At 31.3% G+C, this 19143-nt stretch overlaps 1 protein-coding gene across 1 annotated transcript in view; it reads left to right on the top strand.

Annotated features, from left to right (window-relative positions):
• Window positions 1-4573: 4573 nt before the first annotated feature.
• Window positions 4574-19143, top strand: part of IFT46 (intraflagellar transport 46) — a 24612-nt gene continuing 10042 nt past the window's right edge. The window contains exons 1-4 of the mRNA XM_076458826.1: window positions 4574-4720; window positions 7452-7639; window positions 13772-14080; window positions 18997-19071. Coding sequence (XP_076314941.1) covers window positions 4574-4720; window positions 7452-7639; window positions 13772-14080; window positions 18997-19071 — 719 coding nt within the window. The remainder of the gene's footprint in view (window positions 4721-7451; window positions 7640-13771; window positions 14081-18996; window positions 19072-19143) is intronic.

Here is a 19143-nt window from a genome sequence, read left to right as displayed (position 1 = left end):
TTTGGCAATAGTTTTGTGTACGTTTCCGGTTATATTCATGAGTAAAGTATTATTTACAAACGTTAATTGTAATTTTGCTCTCCTCTTCCCCAGTGAGTCAACAGTAAATGCGAAGGTTTATGCTGTTAAAAAGCGAGATTGGTGAGAACGGTACTGATAGTGTAACTTTATGTAACAACAACATAAATAGGAAAAGAGTAAAACAATACTAATTCTTAAAATACTGACACTGACAAACAAGAGTTGGTTTTGTTAATATTACGTTTTTCTTAATATCCTAGGCGTCGCATTTTCTTGTAATAATATATATCATACTGGAGAAATCGATGTGTAATTCCATGTTCGTGAAAAATATGTAGTAGCATGTTTATAGTTCCACTGAAATGGCAAGTATAGGTTTGGAGCCTCAAAAGAAAGAAAAGGTATCATATTAGCTTTTACATATGTTAAATTAAATACTTATACTAATAAAAATGTGATCAACAGATTAATACTAGAAAAACTAGTATGCATTTTACTTTGTTTATCAGTTTTTCTAGTACCAGTACGTACGTCATGGTATACATTCAGTGTTGTTACCTGTATGGCCCTAACAAATATTTATAGAAAATTGTATCTACTGCAACTCGTAGTACGAGGTTTTTAAAATGAACAAAGTTAATTGAATTTTCACCAGAACTCTTAAAACTCATGGCCTAACTTGATAACCAGTAAGTTGATTATCATATTTCTGAGCAAAATATAACTGTAAAATTCTGAACAAGTAAGATAATTATTACGTTAATTAACTTATTACTGTATTTGTCATAATTAACAAATAGTAGTTCTGTAGTAATTAATGTATAATATGCAATCAGGCAACTACCAGACTGAATACTTCAGAACTAATCATGATGTGAAATGTTAAAAAATAAGTAGCAGAATAACAGCATGCTATTTAGTCCACATGGATCACACCATGTTTCTCAGTGTGCTCTATCAGTTAGAGTGGTAGCTGTACCTCTTCATATGAAGTACCTTCTTTCAGGTAATGACCACTAATTTCATGCTAATGACACATTAACTAAAGTTTTTTATTCGTGAACTGTACTGTTATATCTGCATATGAATTCTCTGATATATCACTCTGTAGCATAATTAAATATTATGCCCTCTCACAAAATATTAATTTCTTTGTATATAAATGTATTTAAAATTTTATTCCAAAGGAATATTTGTTTTTTCAATAATTTTATGTCAGTGAATCCTGAAAACTTTTATTAAATTGAGAAGTTGTGAAGTGGCTGAATAAATGGAATATAATGGTTATAGTATTAACTGTCATATTTTATATTCATATATCAAGAACTTGGATAATCCAATGTACTGCCAAACCAAATAATTGAACAAGTATAAAGTTGCAAAAACAAAATAATTATGCCTATCATCAGTACTTGCTCTAACTTTTATAAATTTATGCTTATTATTTGTAATGTTATAATAATCATCATCATAACCATATCAGTCCCAAAATAAAAAATGGGCATTTCCTGTTGGTGGTGGGCCTTATGCTCATATCATTTTTGAACACATGAAATGCATCATTCTCCATAACTTGTTCTGTGCTCCATTGGGATGCCAAAAGGCTGTTTGACTCATAAAAGATGTTCTAAATTCCAGCTTTTCTAAACAAATAATAAATTAATCACCAAATCCAGATCTGATCTTCCATGTATTCTTCATCCTTTTTTCTTAAACTCCTGTAAAATCACAGCCTCTACCATCATATGTGATGGTGTGTTTCCCAAATTTATCACCCTATTAACTAATTCAAACCACTTCAGGATAATATCTTGTATTTGAAATTTATGACTGCATGATCTGGTGTCTTCAATTCAACATTTTGGACAGTGCATTTAATAACCTTAAATACTTCACTGAGATTGCCCTAGACCCTTCTCCTTTTTAGAGAGAACAAGTTAATAGATCTCTATCTATCTTGGTATGTAACTCAACTATTTATGCAGTCATTATAGTACCTTTCCTCAAAACTCTGACAACTTGGTCGCATTTCATTTTAAGTATTGTATGCAGTTTTAGATTAGCTATAGTGATGACCTGTATAGCAAAACCATGGGCTGTTTAGACTTCTGGTCAATATTACTGTATGTATAACATAAAATTCTGCTAGCTGATTATTTGCAGTAGAACACTGTTTGAAAAACAGTAGTTATTGTCCAGTCCATCAACAGATCTAAAATACAAAATTTTCCTTCAGGTATCATCAGAATAAGTTTTGGGGAGAAAGGTATAGCAGCTGCAAAAAGCTACAGCTGAGTTACCTGTTTCAGTGGCTAAGAAAGTTACTTCAGTAAAAGAATGTCTTTCTCTTATGTTTTTACCATTTGATCACCTTTACAAGTGTTCTGTTTGTTCAGGCAAGAACACGTGATACTTCTTTAGATATTGCAAATTTAAGAGTCTCACTCAATAGTTAGTGAAATTATGGCTGTGTACTATAAAGAATTCATCTCTCTTTACTATTATACTTAAATTTATGAATTATTTTATAGGTTACTTACCTACAAAATCAACCTTATGATGAAGTTGTGGAAGTTTCCAGCTTGGGAAGGTAACTTATTTATTTATTACATTACTCTTTAACCTGTCTGGAATAAAATTATTTTTAAAATGAAGAGATATGTATAATGATTTTAATTGGCTTAAGAAAGTTCCTTTTTTATTTCATTAAATATTAACTATAAAAAAAGAGATTAAAATCAATGTCTGTTTCAATGTTTTAAAGAAAATTTTATTGCATAAAAAAGCAGTAGTAAAAGGTTGTTTCCATTTTAATATTTTTTAAATTTATAACTTACTTGTATACTATATTTAGTAGTTTTAAAAATTCTTGCATTTGTTTGATTGCTATATGTGTATGAAGAGTATTTTTTTAAGTTTGACTTAATTGTTTGGTGTGTGATAGGTGATCTTGATGGTTTAAGTAATCGTCGATCACCTTGCATTTCTTATACATTAAAATACTGTTAGTAATGTAACAAAGAAAGTTAATATTCTTATATTAAGTGATAACATTGCTTTAATAGCATGTGTGTTTGGCAGAAGTAGAATTATTTTATAAGTTGCACTGCTATTTTGATTTAGTACAGTTGCACATCAGATATATTGGTGAATGTGTGGGGAAATGATTAACTTCACTATAGTTAAATGTTGATTTTGCATGACAAAAATGGTATTTTCAAGTAAGAATTTATATTAAGAATGAAACATGAGATCCTATCTTTATCCAAAGGTGTAAAACACTAACTTATAATCACAAATTTACATGTTAGTGAGTTTGATCAAGCAGTAATATCAGTCTGTTAATCAACATACTTTGTTTTTATACACATGCTGCACTTATATGGAGCTTTAGTTAATTTCTTAAAATAATTTGAATGGACAGCTACACCATACTTACCTGGAATTGAAGAAATTTTTTCATTGTTTTTGTTTTTGTATTTGCTTGTTCATTCATGCATACTTAGAGCCATCTAATATTTGTTCATCATAATTAATAAACAATTACTATGTAAAAGAGTAAATGTTGCTGGTATTATTTCCATGAAACTGAAAAGAAATCCTAAATTTACTTTAAGTTTTAAAACTTTTAACATTTCATAAAGATGTTTCTAATATTAAGGTTTCTTGAACCTGTTTTTTGTTTACTGATATCTTTCTTAGATAACTTATTATGCCAACAATATAAAATATAATGACAAAAGTAAAAGTACAAAGTTTTAATTTTTAGGGAAGAGAATACAGTTCTTAAAGATGAAAACTAAGTAATTTGAAAAATAGGAATTTGTAATACATGAAGTTGTGTAAGTTAAACATGTTTCTACTTCTGAAGTTTAAGTCACCTAATATATGCACAAATTCAAAATACTACAGATGTCCAAATATTAAAAACTAAATATATACTTTTAGTGGAGGGTTTATAATGTTTATCATTTTAGTGTTGATTTGTTTATGCCTCAGTTACTCTGAAAAGAATTAAAACTGTTCTACTATGTGTTCATCAAACAAATCATAGTTGCTTTGTAAAGAACACATGTATTGTATTGTTGTAATGTTTTTTTTCCTCTTAAAAATATTGTTAATGTATCCCTTCCCACAAAGAAAGAAATGTAGTATTTCAACGTACCAGTATTTTGTCTTTACACATGTTGTATTGAATGTATTAGAAAGACAGGAAAGCCTCTTTAGACACCTTTTAATTCATCCATTTACATGCACTGTTCACTTTGAAAAGTTTTCTTTGGTTAGGTGAGAACTAGGTGTCTTATCATACATAATATTAATGGTTAAACAACTAAATATTATATCTGTAGATTGTTGTGTTATAGGTAAAATTGGATTTAGTTTTCAGAAGTCTTTTTGTGTCATAATTTTAGAAGGACGTGAAAAATAATGGGAGGGAAACATTGAAAAGCAACACTTATGTTGTTTAATGTGCCAGTAATGCCATCTCTTTCTGCAGCTTTTGTTATCAGCCTGTTGATGGATGTAAAAAAAAACATTGGTGTTAAAGATGCAAATGATAGCATGCACAAAACATTTCAGTCATTTATTTAAGATTACACTCTATACTCTGCATGTAGATGCTGAAACACAGGAGAAGAACATAGATGCACTGAGTGATGAAGAAATTGAGAGGAGTTCAGTTAATGAGAATCCAGTAAGGTTTTTTGTTCTTCAAGTTTTACACTTTTGTTTCTAATCTTGTAATACTGTAGTAACTTGATGTTTATTGCTTAATGAATCCTAACATTTTGCTGTTTCACTTCATAACTTCAGAAGTTTAAAAAAACAATCTTAATAGAACTAATTCTTAAATTTAAAAAATTGATAAAAATCACTCATCTTGACAAATTAGAGAATGTCTTATAATTAAAACCTTTTTGCTGACTGAAATATTTTGATGGTTTTGAGTTTTATCTGACAATCAGTCACATTCAGTATTGTTCTTAATAACAAGTTGCATTGCATGTTAAGATAGTAAATGAAATGATTTAACTCAAGAGGCTTCTTCTTCAACCATGAAAATTCTAATTTTTAAGACTATATCTTCTTATTGATGACTAATTTGTTTTTCTCAAATGTCTGTTTTGAATTATTCTAAAATCATTTTGGTTACTGGTTTATCATGAGGCTGACCATATGCATTGTTTTTTTCTATTTGGTTAGATTGAAAATGTTTTTAGTTATTAAAGATATAATAAATTAGGGACTTTTCCTGAGCTTCCCATTTACATAAATATTGATTTTTAAACTTCAACAGTGTAAATAAAACTAGTTGTGCTTTTATGTTTATGAACAGAAGCCTGGAAAAAGTCAGTTTCCTAATTCTTTGCTTATTTGTTTACTTTTACTACCTATTCAAGAAGGTTTCATACATAAGACTACAATAATCAGAGTAGGATCTTGTTATAACTATCCATGATGGTTAAAATCAAATTGATGAACCTATAAAAAATATTTGAGCTTTATTGGTGTGTGTGTATGGATTATTACTTTAAACATTCATATTTGTCCATATAATAATAATTATTATTATTATGTTAATTTCCATTTTTTAATCTTTTAAATTTTAAAAAATCAGTTCTTTAATTGTACATTTGTAAAAAAAAAAAGAAGGAATCTTCTCATTAAAATTTAGCTTTTTCAAGTAACTGTAATCATTAGTTGTCATAATGTATAAAAAAATGAATAAGTAAAGATTGTTAAAATTACTCTGGGCAACATTTCAGCCAACTGACCTTCAACAGACTCCAGTAAAGGTCTTTTTACCTCAAATGTTAACATATTGTTTTCCCATACAACAGTTTCAACCATTTTAGTTATACTTTCACTATAGCTGATTTCTACACTACTCATATTACTGGAAAATGTCAGAATCAGCATTATTTATATTTGATCCTGTTGCAGGTATTAACATATTTAACTTGTGGAAAGTAACATATAAAATGGATTTATGTACAGCATTTTTGTTAGATTTTATATATCGGACGTGTACTGCAGTGATAAATTGTTTCAAGTCTTAAAATGCTCTTTTAGTGATTTGTGATATTGATTTATTATGTTAGCAATATTTCATTACAGGAAAAGTCCACATTTGTGTTCTGGGGGGAAAAAAATTTTAATACATAATGTTGCATGTTTGTTAACTGATTCCATCTAAGAGCTGGTCAGTGATAACTGTGTGAAACACCTTACTTATAGTATGTGGTTGTTTTTTTGAGCCACTAAATATTTTATTATTTAGAAACATTTTGAAGTAATTTTATTTCTTAAACAAGTAAGAAAGGTATGGAAAATTATTACCCAGACACAAAGCTGTAGGTGGTCATAAATACATACTAATCTGTTGTGTGTTTGAAAGAGTGGCAATATAACAATGGTAGTAGTATTCAGCTTAATCACTAAATGATGAAAATTAATGGATGAATGGAAAGTAAACATAGCAAAATCTCAAAGTTGTTTAATGTGCCAGTGCTACTATCTCTTTTTGCAGCTCTTGTTATTACCTTGTTGATGGGTCTAAAAACATTTGTGTAACTGATCCGAATGATAGCAAAAGTAGTTTATATTGTAACTAAAATATATTTACATTGTAGTGCCTAGTTTGAGTATACTTTAAGTTACAAAATAACCCATTGTTGCTATAACAATGTTAAACAAAACTTCTCTTTATAAGAGAAATGTAGTGATGATTTCTACTTCCTTAGATTAAATGCAGTTTTTTACTCTTAATCTACTTAGAACAAACAAAGTTAAACCTGAGTACAAGATTTACTTCTGAATGTTTCATCAACTTTTCATTGCAGATACTAAGTTTATATATCTTTCACTCCACAACTGTGAAGCCTTGCATATACAGTATTAACATTTTCTAATTTACTTTATTTTTATTTATCAGTTTTATAAATGGAACCTTGTTTTGCTTTTAGACTTTTTATTTTTCAGCTTTAGCACTAAAAAGTCACCTCTCAAATTGACTTGCAACAATGGGTATCTGACCAAGATCTAGGTTTAATCCATCCAATAACACACTTTTGCATTTTGACACATTCTCATGTGTTACATATTATCAGAGAAATTATACCCAAGTTTATATGTGCAATATTGTATCATATATATTTAAACAATATCACCATGTGTAAAATCCATATTTTAAAACTCTAGCAATGCACAACCTGCAGACTTTGTTAATGTAGGTGCAGTGTAAAATATTAATCCAATGCAGCTAGCAGTTCTTTTTTCATAGTCATTAAAATATTTTCAATTATTTATTTTATTATGGTCCTTCATATCAGTGTAAACATTTATAAATGTTTTATGTTTATTTATTGTTTTCATCTTAAGTTCCTATGGGTTTTATTTCTTAATGTTTTTCAATGTATAATAAGGAAACAAATGAACCTGTTTCCCATGGTTTGCTGGCTCCTCCTCGACCCCTGCCTTCAGCCCGAGTGCAAGGACTGGAAAAACCTGAATCAGATGATGGTTCACAGAACAGCCAAGAAGGTGATGAAGATGATGACGAAGATGATGATGATGATGATGAAGAAGAAGAAGCAGAAATTCAAGTAGAAGGGTAAGGGGGATGACATTTTGGATTTCCTACATTATCAAAATATGCGGTAACATTTCTGACATTCATACAATATTTCGCATTCCACGTTAGGATTTTAAGCAGCATTTAGTATATACTTTTTACTGTTTAGCATGCTCTAAGTGCTGAACTTGAAATATTTTTGTTAAAATAAATCCTCTCAAACTCTAAGATTTACATCATTTACCCGTAAACTAGATGTCATCTGTTTAAAGCATCCACTGGATATGTTACCTCATATCATTGTTGTATTTGTTTAATTTTTAACAAAACACATTTAAAGCTTATAATAGTTTATATTGCAACATTTTAATCAAGTCTAGTCTCCCACCTGATAAAGCTCATGAAAGAGCTTTGAAATTTTTGTGATTAAATAAACAAACTTAATTACATGATTAAAATGTCTGTCATTTGTGTATTTACACATTACAGTATTATTGTGATACATAACCTCATTTCATGTCTATCTTTTCCCAATTCAGTGCTACTCTGTATGTGACTTTTTTGCTCACCACTAGCCTTGAGGCTCACACCTAATCTTATTTATTTCCATGTGATATTGATGTGTTGTTGCATGCTCACTTGCGTGCAACAACCCTCTATCAATAGGAGTGCAATACTACCTCCTAGCACAGTTGGCTCTCTCTATACTGGTTGTTCAATCATCTTTTTTCAATTTGATGCTAGTATGTTAAAACTTTTTTTGCTCATATGAAATTTCTCTACAGAATTGTTTGGTTGCAATATCTACAAAACCAACATCTTTTATGTTTTTATTTTTAAATAATTCTGCCTCTGCAGGTTTTGTGGTGCTTATTTCCCACAACATGAATTAAAGAGATGGTAATTTCCATGCTGTCTGGGGTTTGACATCTATATTTTGTTCATTCTAGACATTACTACAATGATATTGGGCACTTCTTTGTCTTTTTGGTGGTTGTGATGGCTGTTGTACTGCAGATGAAGGAGTTTGCATCTGACTTGGGCATTTTTCAGACCTTATGGCAGACATTTTATATTTTCCATTCATGAGACTGCCAAAGTCTGGCATATTTTTTTCTTTAGGCTTGGGGTTCTAATTCATTGTTCTCTGTTGATCTTTCTCCAGGTCAGTTTTCTTACCTCTGTCCAAATGTCACAACTCATTTATGATATCTGTCCTCCATCTATCTCTTTTTTTTTCTTTTTTGAAGTAATCCACCTCTCTCAAGGGGCTTTTTCATGCACACTTGTAACATTTATTTCTCAATTTTGGCTTGTTCTTCTTTCTCAGTCTTGATCCTTCTTACTTAGTTATTCTGTTGCTGGGATTTGTTGGGGAGGGATGCCCTTCTTTTTCAAGTATATCTACCCCCATATTTTATTGGGAACCTTTGCCTGGATCCTTACCTTCACCAGTGGGTTTTTGGTGAGGTATACAAGTTTTTGTAGTCATAAGCTGAGGCTTTATGCCACCAGTTTTCCTTGACTACCCTTGTGCCCCATCTTTCTGAAGCTCCTTCTCTTCCAGCTGCAGTCTCCTGTTCTCTCAATTCCTTTCTGTTTCATATTCTTCCATTCTGTACCTCATCTTCCATTGATTCTTCCACTATTTGTAGGTTTCAAGACTGTCACTCGTATCAGTGGCTATCATGTTTGTTGTGATTTGTGGATCTAAGCCAAGTTCTATCAGTAAGCCTTTAACATTGATTTTTCTTCTCCTCCCTTATCTCATGTTCCTGTGTCTTTCTCAGGGGATCCTATATTTTACTGATGTGTTTCTGAAGTAGTATTAGACATTTTGAACAAGGATACTTTTGAAAGAGTAGCTCCATTCTGACAGGACTTCACCATGTATACTCTAGGTTGGCTGATCAAACTGAAGAAGTCTCATTTTGCACCAACCAAGTATTTGGTTAATTTGGATATGATCTTCAATTCCCATCTCAGCAGAGCACAGCCCTCTCCACAGAGATGTAGAAATCAAACTCTCTATGGCTTGATTTCTACATCTCTATTGCCTTTTTCATGTGTGAGAAGTTCTCTCTCTCTCTCTCTCATTTAGGAACTTGGGTTTCTTTCTCAGGATCCCTTGTCTATCATCTTCCTTTCCTGCTTGAAATTCTCACCTGGTGGCTTGTGAGGACCAATACTGCTAAGGATGTTCTTCTCATGTGTCTGAATCTTCATCTTTTTACAGATGCTTCCATGGTGAGTTGGGATGCATGACTCTTCTGAAATTTTGGATTGATGGAACCAGGAAAAGTTTACCCTTCATGTTCACTTTTTTGAGTGCTTAGTGATTCTTTGGGCTTTTGGATCATTTTCTCCCTCTTCATCTTTGTCCTTTTCTCTTCATTTCACCTGTGTAAGCACTCTGGCTTTACATATGGAATTTGTCTGGTTTCTCATATGACAGTTTGGACTCTCTACTTATATGTAGCCTACTTCCTGTCTCAGTCACTTTGACCATCTTCTTTAGATGATTAACAGTAGAAGTGTTATGTTAATGACCACTGGTCTCTGCATTGATTCTTCTCACCTTCTGTTTCCATCTGTCCAAATTTTTCACATTACTTTTTGACCAGGGCTTGTATATCTCAACTAGGTAACTAGGTATATCTCAACTAGGTAATGTATATCTCAACTAGGTAACTTGTTGGTTACTAGGTAGCTCTATCACCTGCTTTACAGTTTTTCCTTTTTTATTGAGTTATTACATACTCAGTTCTTATTACACTGTTTTGTTCATTTTTACCTCAGTCACTCTACCTATCCTTCTAGCTTACCTGACTGGATTCATAACTTTATTCTTTTTGCTCTTCCTCTACCTTCTTTTCACTTTGGCATTCTCTTTCTTATACCATCTGTGATTTAAAACTTGTTTCTTCCTCCTTGTTACCTGTGATTATCAATATTCTTATGCATGTGCCATCTATTCTCCTTGCATTCTATTCTATTACTTGTATATTCTTCACTATCCAGATTGCACTTTTCTGCTTAAAATATCTAGCACATGATTGTGTGTTCACCACTCTATATCTTCCTTTAATTTTTATTCCATTTTATCTCTCCGTTTCATCCTCTATCCTGTTCTTGCAGTTTGTTGGTACTTGATCTACATTTCATGCTTTTTTTTAGTTCCCGATCTTGTCTCTTTGTTCAGTGCAATCCTTCATAGATTTGTGACATTTTGTTTGCCTGGTACTCACAGAATGAGTCTAACAGCTTATCTCTTTATTGTATTCTTTGTTGTGTATGGATACATGTCAGCATTTGTAGATGTCCTCCCATCAAATTCATCACCTAATACTCCTTGACTGCTTACTTCCATCATACATTGGAAGAGATTGTTTGGATTGGCATATGGACAACTCCTTAAACAATGGCACACTGTCTCCATCATTTGCCAGTTTCTTCTCATTAGACTATAGACTGCCTTCAGTTGCTATTTTTCACACATCATGCTGTCTCTGACTGAAGAAGTTTCTTTTTTCAATCTAATCCTCTTTTTACAAAACCCTATAGTCACTTCTAGGATCTTGCTCAGAAGCAAATGTTGCCTGTCTAGGTATAAATAACCAAAATATTCACAGTGTAGGTCAATTCTAGCCCAATATAGTGCTCAGTTTTCTAAATAAGGCCCAATCCAAACTGTATCCACTTATGGACTTAAAACATTCAGGGGATTCATGCCCAACCTCAGTGCATAGTGTAAAACTTAGTAATGGTTGCTTTAAAAACATTTTTTTTGTGGTCACCTGTTATACCATCTTTGATGATGCTCTCCCCCAGATTTCCCACCATGATTTATTCTCTCCCTTTTTTCTCCTAGTGAACCTTGAGAATTCTTGCCACTCAGCAGTTTTTAGTTGTTAGGATAGTGAGCCATAGAGGATGACTCTTGATTGGGACCAATTCCACTGCATAGAGAGTAGGGCAGTGGTGTTTCGTCCATGTGATATAGTTCAGCTGGCTTTTTCTCATCCTACTGCAGCCCATATATTTGGTTCCTGGGTGTTGGATTGGTGCAGGGCAGGTGGTACTGTCACATTGTGCATTGCTCAGCTTGAGGTGAAGATAATGGGACATTCCTGTCATGGCCAAGGTACCAAATTCCTTGTGCCACCTGTTTTTGAACTAGTGTTGACCCACTACATAGAGTTTGATATACCTTAGCTATACTGCACATATATCATTTTCAAAAGCCTGTTACAGGCTTTGGACTGCACTTGTATCTTCCACCCATCTCTGCAAAATTTCCTTTCTGTGCATAAGGTGTACCTTGGTATAGATGAGGTGTGATCTTCCATGACAGTGCCCCTATCCCTTTCCAAGGTATAAGAGTTTTCTTCAGGCACTTCCCAAAAAGGAACTCTCTAGGTTAAAATTTTGCACCAGTCCCACCACCACTTCAACATGGAATTCTAACTAGGTGTGAGAAGAAGTTATCAATCATATCAGAAGTTAACATTTCCCAACACTGAAAATGTATTTCTGATATTTCCTCTTACACTTTTGGTGCACTGTACTTGCTTGTTTAATCTTGAAATAGTAGAAACAATCAGTATAGAGGAAGCCAACTGCATCATGAGGCAGTGTCACATATCTGTTAGTAGAGAATTGTTGCATGCAACAATGCATTACTGTCACGTGAAAACATGTGAGATTAGGTGGGAGTTTCAAGGCTTCTGACGACCAAAGTTTTTGCATGTTGGGGGCAGTGTCTAATCAGGAAGGATGGATATGAGTGGATTTCAGCATCCATCTAAAATACATTTTCAGTTTTGGAAAATGTTAACTTTTATATGTAATTAATAGTTAAAGGCAATGGTTCTTTAAAACATTGCATTATTTGAAGCTCTACTAACTATTTCTACTAACCTCCTAGTAAGTTCTAGGGCTGTAACAGTTGGTAGATTTTGATCTTCAAAGGTTCAGAACACATTGCTGAACAAAGATTTGAATTGCCAGTAGTACTAAATTGCATAATTTGTTGATGATGTGATGTAACTACTTACACACAATCCATATAAATGAAATAAAATATTCACATATAGTTTAAAGATAAATTTTATATCGACAAGTAATCAGTTTTTTATACTTTAAATATTTTAAAATAAACCTTATTTGTGTTCATATATTTGATACTATATGTAATATTTTTATAGCTACACACAGTAAGCTTACACAGCAAGAGCACCCTATCATGGCTGATTAAAAGACCTGAAAATTACTTAAGTAAAACAAATATTTATTTAACAGTTGTCATTCCATTCAGCTAATAGTCAGTCTTTTGAACACAAAACTGTTGATGAATTAAACATACCTAATAAATACAATAAAATACAGCAAAACAGAGTAACTCAAACAGTTTAATTAGAAAATAATAGAAAGTTGCAGGAGAGAGTGTAAAGTTAAGTGGTGCTCATTTTTCAGTGTTGTTAGCATGTATTTTATGCTTCATACTTATTGAAACATAACACCTTACTTTTACATCTTGTACAATAGAAGTTCAGTATAGTTTCTGTTAAGAAAGGAAAAAAAACACATGATACTGCCTGAATGCTTCCTGACATACTTTCAGTGTTTAGAAGTATTTTCAAATTCTGGGCTGCTGAAAAAACTTTGAACATAGCCCTGTTAAATTGATTGCATTCTCTGCTTTAGTCCAGTTTAAAACTATACCGAGTTATTACTACTTGTACTAGGGGTATAACCTGAAAGTACAGTTAAGTGTCACAAGATTCAGTTTTTACCGATGGTTCTTTTTCCCCCATAAATACATTTAGGCTACTGAAGTATCACTAAAACAAGAGTACCTTTTGAGAACCACAAGTGTGTAAGCAAATATCTCATTGTATATGTTTACCTACTACCTGATAAAGTATGTACACATATGTATGTATGTAGGCATGTTTCCATGTGTATTCACAAAGCTTTACAGTTGCTTTTGAAAATCTTTTTTAATTATTTGACAATTAACTTCCCCATCTTTATGCTAATCATCCTTTTCCACTTTATTTTTATTTCAATTATTCTTTTGCATGAATTTTCAAGCTTAATTTTGAATAATTTTATGCTAATTCCTTTTGGTTTTGGTTTTGTTTCTTATGCTCTTATTCTGCATGTAAGTTCCCGACCCACTGCTCGACGAGCACGCCCCAGCTCAGCCAGACCTAGAACTACCACAATAAGAAAGCATGTTATACCACAGCCTGTCTCTCTGCCTATTCCTCTTCTAGCACGAAGGCACATGAACATGCAGGATGATGACGACTCTCTGAGTCTGGGGCTTTCAGAGGACAGTATGTCTGTTAGTGATGCACAGATTAGTAGGGGTCTCTTTATGAGGACTAACAGTATAGACATGGAGGAGCAACTCTATATATCTCAAGAAAGGGACAGAATGTATCTGCAGCTTCCATATGGGCAGGGTGGAAGGTTTGTTGATGCCTAAAAAAAATCTGAAGTGTATTAAAGTAATTAGATAGTGTGCTCATAACCAAGCTAACTTTAGAAAAAAAAATACAAAATACTGTGCATGAGTTAAGTACTGTCCTAAAATAACTAATATAGAGACTAATTGTTGCTTTCCTGAAGTATCAGATTTAGTGATTGGTTGTTGCTATCCTTAACAGTAGTGACGTAAAATAAACAGAGACGGTAATCAGTTGATACTTCCCATAAGTAATAGTAGTGTAAAATAAAATGACTCGTTGCTTTCCTTAATAAAATAAGTAGAGGTAATGATTAGTTTTTGCTTTCTTAATTTTATACAGAGGTACATTCAAAAGTTAATTAAACTAACTTTCTTGAATGTCAGTAAATTTGGTTTTAAAATTACTTTGTAACTGAACTTTCAACATTACTTAAGTTTCAATATTTTACTCTTAAAAGCCTCCAGTGGCACAGCAGTTAGGCCTAGGTGCTTATAGTGCTGAAAACTGTATTTTAATACTTGTGGTGAGAACAGTTCAGATATCTCAGTGTGTAGCTTTGTGATTAAAAAAACAACAAATATTTAAATAAATTTTCCGTTTTCACTTCCCTGTGTCACATAATGCCTCTCTGCACTGAGTTCTTTTTAGATTTTTTAAAGTATTGGCTTGTTAGTATCTATAGTTGGTATATGGGTTTCAGATATACCAACTGTAGATAATAACAGGCCAAACTTTAAAATAAGATATTTCAACTTTCTTTTCTGAGGTATCAATAAATTTTTTATACCCACTACAAAAGCTCCTGTTAGTCTTTTAAGTCATTCGAACGATGTGCTGTTGTTAGTGGCAGGGCAAATGGGATTTTAGGTTGTATCTACAGAAATATTGAATGAAAGTCTAAAACAATTATAATATTATTGTATAGGTATTTGATTAGACTACATTCACAGTAGTGTCCTCAGTTGTGGTTTCCTTACCATAGAAAGGACATTGACTTGTTGAAAAGGGTTCAGTGAAAGGCTAGTAGGATGATATCCGAGATGGAAAAGTTGTCAAATGAGAATAGGTAAAGATCTCTGAACTTGTTTTCTCTTAAAAAAAAAAGAAGAGTTACAAGTAATCTGATTGAAGTGTTTAAGGGAATTGATAATGTTAATGCCTCATTTTTTATATTTAATAGAGAGGATAATAGGGTAGAGAGAACAAGGGACACAAGTATAATTTTTGGCAGGGTAGGAGTCATCATCAAAGGCAGATTTATTCTTCTAAAAGGAAGGTTGGCCTTTAGAATGGGTTAGCTTCAGATGTGATTGATACAGTTAATTTAAGGGTGTTTATGGAGAAGCTTGATAAATATTTTAATGGTAAGGAATGACTTTGAATTTTCTTCTTTTCTTAGTATCTAGCTTTATTTAGCAGATGGGATACAATTTTGCAAGTGGATTTTACTGTGTGTATACTGAAATCAGTGTTCTATTATTTTTTAGACAACCAATATAATGTGCAAAAAAATTAATCTTTCACAGTACGTTCTCAAGAACAAAGAGGCACGTGAGGAATGTTAAGTGGTTTTGGTTTTTAGGCAGTCTTTATTTAGTTATAGGTTTTTTTAACTAAAGTAACTGAACTTTAATTTTTTATTATTATTTTTTGTAATAATTCCTCAATGAATTAGTGAGCAGTTTTAATTAAATGTGCAGGAAGTATTCTGTTCCATTTGTTTACTGTACCATCCAGTGATTTACACAGTAGTTTGACAGGGTTCAAAGAACAGTAAAATTAAATGAAAGCAGTTGTGTGAAGTTTAAGAGGTGTAACTGTTTGTTACAACTTACAGTCATTAAAGAAAAAAAAGATTATTTTAGATTTTTCAATTTTTGTACAAAGAGATAAAGTAAAAAAGTTTTACCCCCAAAAATTTCATTTAGGTAATTACACAAATGCAATGTGAAAAGTGCAAGGTGAAAAAAAGTATTTTTATTTTTAACATGAAAATCTCCTTTCACACAGACTGGTCATACTCTGATTCAAACTAAATCAGTAGATTCAGAGGGAAATGTTATGTAAAGGTACTTTTGAAAAAATGATTTTATATAAAACATTTTTAATGTTTACAACAAACCTCTGAAATTTTGTAAGGTACACTTAAATTCAGAATTATTGTTAACATGAATACAGTCATAAATCTGATGGACTGATCCAATATACAGTGTTGATTAGTAGTGTAAGTAGAAGTAATAACTAGTTCTTGTTTTTATTGAACAGTAGTGTAAAATAAGCTGAGGCAGTGACTAGTTGTTCGTTTTTATTATGCATTTGCATCATCCCTACATAACATGTATAGAACTATTTTAACATTTTACAACACTGTGTGCCTGTGCTGATATATAGGGATGATGCAAATACCGTTCCTACTATCTTGTTTACATTGTTTTTGAAGGATTGACATTACCCATTCTTTCTTACTTTCATTTTTGAAGTTTTTTTCTTTACTTGTTTCTGATGTCTTTCCTAGTGGTAATACTACTCCAGGTTGGACCCAGTCTTAAGTTAATGGATTAATGACAAAATAGCTATCTATATGTTTTATAATTTTATAACAAGTGGATGAATCTGACTATGTTGTAATTAAGATTAAAAACACAATCTAACACAAGAAACAAAAGGTTTCTGTCATTCATTCTAAGATATAAATTACTTAATGCAACTAATAAGATTAACTACTGTATATGCAGGAAAGAATGTGATTATAAATTCAGCACATGCTTATATGGTTTTACCATATCAATACTAAAGAAAATGGTAGATTAAAAAACATGCTTTATACATCAGCAATTGTTCAGTAAATATCTACAACATTCAGTCCTACTTTTGTTGGAATAAATTTCAAATATACACAGCTAAATCATGACTTTAAAATTTAAGATAAAAACAAAGATTTCAAGCTTTGTAAAAAGCTACATCTTTGATGATAGCTCCAAATTTAAAGAATCTTTTTTTCTTCAAGACTAAAAATTATTTCTTTCAGAATTACTGATCAGTTGGTACAGAAATAAAAGTAATCATGTTTTGAATTGCTTATTTTAAGAGTTCGATAAGCCTTTTAATGCCACAAGCTCACTGCAGTTTCTTAGTTGTTTTTGTAATATTTCATCCAAGTCTGCTTCCAAAACTAAGCTTACTTTTAGTAACTACATTATTCAGAGTGTAATAAAAGACAAAATAATCTTAGTTTCATTTAAATTAAATATTCATGATTTTCACACACAAAAAATGTACTTTTGACATTCCAGTATTGTTTGATATTTTATGATTTAATTTATTGTGATTGTTAATAACTATGAATAGCAGTAAGATACTAACTTCAAAGTTTTCAAACTTATAAAAAAAAAAAAAAAAGTCATTTTGAATATAATGATTATGGAAGTGGTGCAGTGAAATTTATCTGAAGTAATTTTTTCTTCATAAAATTATGTTATGTATCAGCTATTTTGCCTATGGATTGTTTTTATCAGTTAGTTTAGTATTGGTTTATTATAAGAATTTTTTAAGTTAGTTTACTCTTTCTCATCATTTGGACCACAAGAATATGATCATCTTTTGTACACACACTTGAAATTTAAAATAAAGGATTTTAAACATGAATTAGGTGGATAATGTTCGTTCATTAAATAGTCATCAAAATGAATGTTTAATATCAGCAAATATGTAACCTTCAATCTATTGTTAACATATGTGAAAATATACCTAATATTTGTACAAAAAGTGATTGTTTGTTCCTTTGGAATTTAGTTTAACTTGAAATGAAGTGTAATTTTGGTGAAATCAGGTTCAAAATTTTGAAGCAAATAAAATCGATATATATTGCTGATAGGAAAATTTGTTTCAAACTTTGTCAAGTTATCACACTGTTGCAAAAATTGTATAGAATTTTCCAAGACTATCTGACAAGAATCATTTGTTAAACGTGTCATTAGGAATTTATTTTCTTTTAAATGTTGCTTTAATATCTTTTCTCAAATTAAATTTGTTAAAAGATTGAATATAACTTGGTATTGAAGTAAATTTATGTTATATAATAATTTTTTAACTTTTTATCACAACATCTACAAGTTTTTGTTGCTTGAAAATCTCTTCTGAGCTACATCAATCAGTATAGTAATGGAACACATATAACAGAACTAACTTACCAGTGATTTGTTATGATTGATCACATATTAATGCTGTGATGCTTTGGCTGGTTTTCTATGACAAATTTTTTTTTTTTTTTAACAGATCAGAAACAATTCCTTTTCATCAGTTTTATATACACCATTCAGTTTCAAAGGTTTGGGAATTAAAAATATAAACCAACAATATATGAAGTTTTCTCATAGAATTTCAAAAACAGAAAAAAAAATTACTTTCTTACAGTATTAGTACAAGCTAATAATGTGTTCATATCATAAGAAAGAAATGTAGAAACAGTTTGTTATTCTTAAGTCAGTATGAATTTGAAAACATTTTTGGATTTAAGAAAATTAGGGTTATTTGTAATATTTTCACTACAGTGAGATATTGTCCATCTTATCAATTTAAACTATGCACATAGCTAAGAAAATTATTCTTCATAGAGGCATTATGGGATATATTTTGAAATGACCTTTGCAGTTAAAGTATGTCCACTACATAAGTTTGGAATATTAGATAATGGGAATTGAACATGTTCATACTTATTTAATTACTGCAGTTGGTCTGTGCCCACGACTTCAGTTCCATGTTCACAGGCTACATATATCACGACTTTTTGTAAATATTTTATTTCCACAGCATAGTAAAACCATATTAGTTAGTTAAAAAGAATGTTAAATCTTGCAGCACAGAACAGTGTTATGATGATAACTTCATTCTGTTCAGTAATAATTTTTTTTAATGCAGACAGTACGATCCTTCTGATTATGAAAACCTGTCTGTGTCTGCTGAAATGAAGGAACTGTTTCAGTACATCACAAGGTAATCCTATTTTGTATGTATTAATTTCACTGTTAAAAATATTAATAGTTTTAAATATGTGAAGATTATGAA

The sequence above is a fragment of the Tachypleus tridentatus genome, chromosome 9, assembly GCF_004210375.1.
Source record: "Tachypleus tridentatus isolate NWPU-2018 chromosome 9, ASM421037v1, whole genome shotgun sequence".
Lineage (NCBI taxonomy): Eukaryota > Metazoa > Arthropoda > Merostomata > Xiphosura > Limulidae > Tachypleus > Tachypleus tridentatus.
This window is presented reverse-complemented; position numbering and strand designations above follow the sequence as displayed.